This window comes from Salvia miltiorrhiza, chromosome 5 (assembly GCF_028751815.1).
Source record: "Salvia miltiorrhiza cultivar Shanhuang (shh) chromosome 5, IMPLAD_Smil_shh, whole genome shotgun sequence".
NCBI classification, from domain to species: domain Eukaryota; kingdom Viridiplantae; phylum Streptophyta; class Magnoliopsida; order Lamiales; family Lamiaceae; genus Salvia; species Salvia miltiorrhiza.
The window spans coordinates 26,877,091-26,881,234 of record NC_080391.1 but is presented as its reverse complement, the minus strand read 5'-3'; the positions used below and the strand labels follow the sequence as shown (position 1 = coordinate 26,881,234).

Below are 4,144 nucleotides of genomic sequence, written 5' to 3'. Positions count from 1 at the left end.
ATGATGATGATATAGCTAGAGGCCAGGGTAAAGGAAATGAATTAGTTAGGGGGCGTGTGACATGACACATGAGCTAGCTAGCTAGGGTAGTTAGTATGATAATGGTAGTTAATTAGTAGGGAAAAGGGAAGATGTATGGTAAGTATTTAGGGAGCACATGGGCTTTAATGCGTAATTGAAGTGGGGGTAGGCTGAATGAACGTGACAAGTAGGTCCCAATTGGAAAATACATTCCTCAACTCATTTAAGAATTTAAACAAAAAGAAATAAGCTAGGGCCACGCAGGGTGCATGGCTGGCAAAAGAGAAGCTGTGTGAGAGTGTGCGGCAGATGCCCAACCTTGCCATGTTACAACTTGTCCCTACACCCCAACACCAACACCCACCTTTTTCTCTACTTGGATTCATTGCTATATATATATCCTCAACACTTGATCCATCATCATCCAATTCTATTATCAACATGTGTTCCTTCAAGTCTAAGTTGCAGCAGCAGGGCTCCAACATTCGCGCCCCTCTCTTAGAAAGGCGCAACAACTCGACCGCTCAAGTATTTCTGATCGATCCCCGCCTCAAATCTCTCAACAAGTCCAAGACCTTCAGCTACACTCCCGTTGTGGAGTATGAGGCAGGAAGCATTGCAGCGGCCAGAAGAGAGCAGGTTGCCAGCCTTCATGAGCAGAGGAAAATGCGCATCGCTCACTACGGCAGGACCACCAAGTCGTCGTCTAAGCCTACTCTCGATCATGTTGCTGCTAATAATATTAACGATAAGAGATGCACTTTCATAACCCCTAATTCAGGTATATATGTCTATTCATTCATTCATTACTACCTCATACCCATATTCTTCATCTTGTTTTATGGAGTATATTAACTTGGTGGCTGCAGACCCCATCTATGTGGCTTACCACGACCAAGAATGGGGAGTGCCCGTCCATAACGACGAGTAGGTCGCCTTGCTCTTACTAATTGTAGCTTGTGATTAAAAAGGAAATGTAATTAATTAATTAATGGTGCGGTGCAGAATGCTGTTTGAGCTTCTGGTTTTGACGGGCGCTCAAGTTGGATCGGACTGGACGTCGGTGCTGAAGAAAAGACAAGATTTTAGGGATGCATTCTCAGGGTTCGATGTGGAAGCGGTTTCCAAGTATTCGGAGAAGAAGATGAATGGCATCAGCTGCCAATATCGTATAGAGTTGAGTCTAGTGAGAGGAGCGGTGGACAACGCTAAGAGGATCCTCCAGGTAATTAATTGTTTGAATGAATAAATTAATGTAGTGGATGCATATTTGGAATTAAAAATTATTGTCGAGTTGAATGTAGATCTGGAAGGAAGTGGGATCGCTGGATAAGTATCTGTGGGGATTCGTGAACGACAAGGCAATAGCGACGGCGTACAAGTGGAGCCAGAAGATTCCGGTGAAGACGTCGAAATCGGAGAGCATAAGCAAGGACATGGTGAGGAGGGGATTCCGGCAGGTGGGCCCCACCGTCATACACTCCTTCATGCAGGCCGCCGGCCTCACCAACGACCATTTGCTCACCTGTCCCAGGCACTCTCAAATTCTCCTTTCTAATTAATTCATTAGGAACCCCAACAACCTGCCCACTCTATATATATAATATATTCATCCATTTATATACATACTAACATCTATACCGTACCTAAATTATTGGTCTTGGCCTCTATGCTATTACTATGTATCTTCCCCCTCAACTCAACTAGTTGGTTGACTTGTGTTTATGATTATTAATTGGTGGATATCATATCATATCATATATATTAGGAAAAGATGAAATAGAAAGAAAGGTGGCGTGCCAGACAGATAAGGCTGCATGTGCTGTGGGGTATCATTTATAAGTTTTTCTTATCTTCTTCTTCTTCTTCTTCTTTCATCTTTTCCTTGCTTCTTTCTTTCTTTTTCTACAATTAATCAGCTCTCTATTCAAATTCCTATTCATTTCTCACGTGTCTTGCCGCCTACGCCTAACATTATTCTTACCCAATATCACACTTTACTAACACAAACTGTTGCTCACCTCATCTATATTTAGAAAACCAATGTATTGGCAATTGAGACCTATTTCTATTGTGTTTTTCTACAATCTGTAATTTTCTGGGTTGCTTTTTGCATGTAATTCCTTTCAAGAATTGGTTTGAGATTGTTCGGATCTACATTAATTATTTGATTTGCTAATATTAATGGTGGCATACGCGTATCGTTCCTTTTATTCACAATATTTTTCTTCCTCTTCAATTCATAGCAATACCCGCGCGTTATGAAATACTCCTTCAACCCACCATGGTTTTGATTGAGGACACCGGTTTTAATAAAGAGTTAATTGCACATAAATTAATTATTAAACTTTTAATAAATTCTCATTTCGTACACAAACCTATGTTGCATAGGTACGGGGATGCGGATGCGGGGGCGATACGATACGAGTACGGGGATACGGGTTTTTAAAAATTATAGGGTGCGATTCGGCAAGGATACATCTAATTATTAAAATTTTATGATATATAATGCTTAGAAAATATACACAATTTAAATTTTCTTACATTAATTATATGTAATTTACATTTTATTTTACCCAAAAATTAAGCATTTTCAATTATATAAGTTAATTGAGCAGCAATATAATGATTCAAATATTATTATCCAATTTATAAGTCATAACTGAAAATAAAATTATCAAAATAACCTTGTGTAGGCCTTTCGTGCACGAGATACGTGAATTTCACCTATGGAATTTGCGAATCCGGTTTATTTTTATAAATTGTTTTAAAAGATACGCCACGTGGCGAATCGGGTGCGAATCCGACGAGAATCCGAGAGAATCGCACCCTAAAAGAATTCGATTCGCCGTACATGCTAATTTTTGAAGAATCCGTGCATCATAGACACAAACTTAAAATTTGTATTAAAATTACTTTAATTTTTTTTTCTCATTTTACATATTTACCTATTTTTTGATGAGGTGATATGGCACAAATATGCTTAATTGACATAAATATGCTCATGTGGAATAAATATATGACCTCGTGAAAAAATATAACTAACATTGTATTGCATAGTTGGATGCAATCAACTTCGTTTCAAGCACAAAGTTTGGCCAAAAAATGGACTAGTATGCAAAATGAGGAAAAAAAATTTATAGTTGAGTAATTTTAATGCAAATTAATTTTAAAGTTCATGTGCAAAATAAAAATTTGTTGAAAGTTCACTAATTTATATACAACTAGCAGAAAGAACGTACATTATACGTATATTTGATAAAAGCAAAAATATAAATATAATACTCTCTCCGTCCCAATAAAAGTGACCATATTTTCATTTTGGTTTGTCCCATTAAAAGTGGCCACTTTCTTAAAATGAAAATATTTAATTTAATTAAATTCAATTAATTAATTTAATTAATTAAACTTAACTCTTTAAGTTAACACACACACAAATACACATACACACACACTCAGCCCGTCAGCCCCCCCTTCCCAACACAACCTCTCCCCATTCTCTCTTCTTCTCCGGCAGACGACAGCAGCGCCGGCCGTCGGCCGCCGCCTCGCCCCCTGATTCCCTTATCCCTCGTCCTCTTCTTCCCCAGAATATAGACACGCGACGCCGCCCCCCTTTCCCTGAATTTTTCGGCGAATGGCAGCGACAAGGCCACCACCTTGCCTCATCCCTCTCCCTCCTCTACTTCGCTTATAACACAAACAACACCGACGACCATCGCAGCTCGTTTCCCCAGCCACAGCGCCGCCCTTCTCTCACAAACCCTAGATCTAAACTCACCGCCTCAGCTTCGATTTTGTAGGATAAATGAGAGAGATAATATTTTGGAGAAACAGATTGATTGTATTATTTTTGGAGTGAGTTACATGGACTTGCAACTAGACTCTTATTTATACTAGTAAGCTAGGCATACGAAGCATCTAAGAGTAAATGAAAACTCATAAATACATTCAATACTAGGTAGATGATTCATATTCACCCATGTAACTTATGACTCTAGAAATTCAATTTATAACTTAGCCAACAATGCCTCCCGTAAATTGAATTTGCTCATGACTCCCAAAGCAGCAGCATTTCTTGCAAAAGATGGTCCTCCAAGTGGTTTAGTGAATATATCTGCAA

The 4,144-nt window shown here is 38.9% G+C and overlaps 1 protein-coding gene across 1 annotated transcript; it reads left to right on the top strand.

Moving 5' to 3' along the window:
• The first annotated feature begins 263 nt into the window (after nt 1-263).
• Nucleotides 264-2,241, top strand: LOC131026211 (uncharacterized). The gene is made up of 4 exons (XM_057955991.1): nt 264-802; nt 891-948; nt 1,027-1,246; nt 1,326-2,241. The coding sequence occupies exons 1-4, from the start codon at nt 331-333 to the stop codon at nt 1,581-1,583; spliced, it is 1,008 nt and encodes a 335-aa protein (XP_057811974.1). The 5' UTR covers nt 264-330; the 3' UTR covers nt 1,584-2,241.
• The last annotated feature ends 1,903 nt before the right edge of the window (nt 2,242-4,144 follow it).

Excerpts from the sequence above, each read along its gene's own strand:
- LOC131026211 (XM_057955991.1), top strand. The coding sequence starts at position 331 with ATGCCCAACCTTGCCATGTTACAACTTGTCCCTACACCCCAACACCAA. Across the intron at positions 803-890 it reads TTTCATAACCCCTAATTCAG|ACCCCATCTATGTGGCTTAC; the intron begins GTATATATGTCT and ends TGGTGGCTGCAG. Across the intron at positions 1,247-1,325 it reads ACGCTAAGAGGATCCTCCAG|ATCTGGAAGGAAGTGGGATC; the intron begins GTAATTAATTGT and ends AGTTGAATGTAG.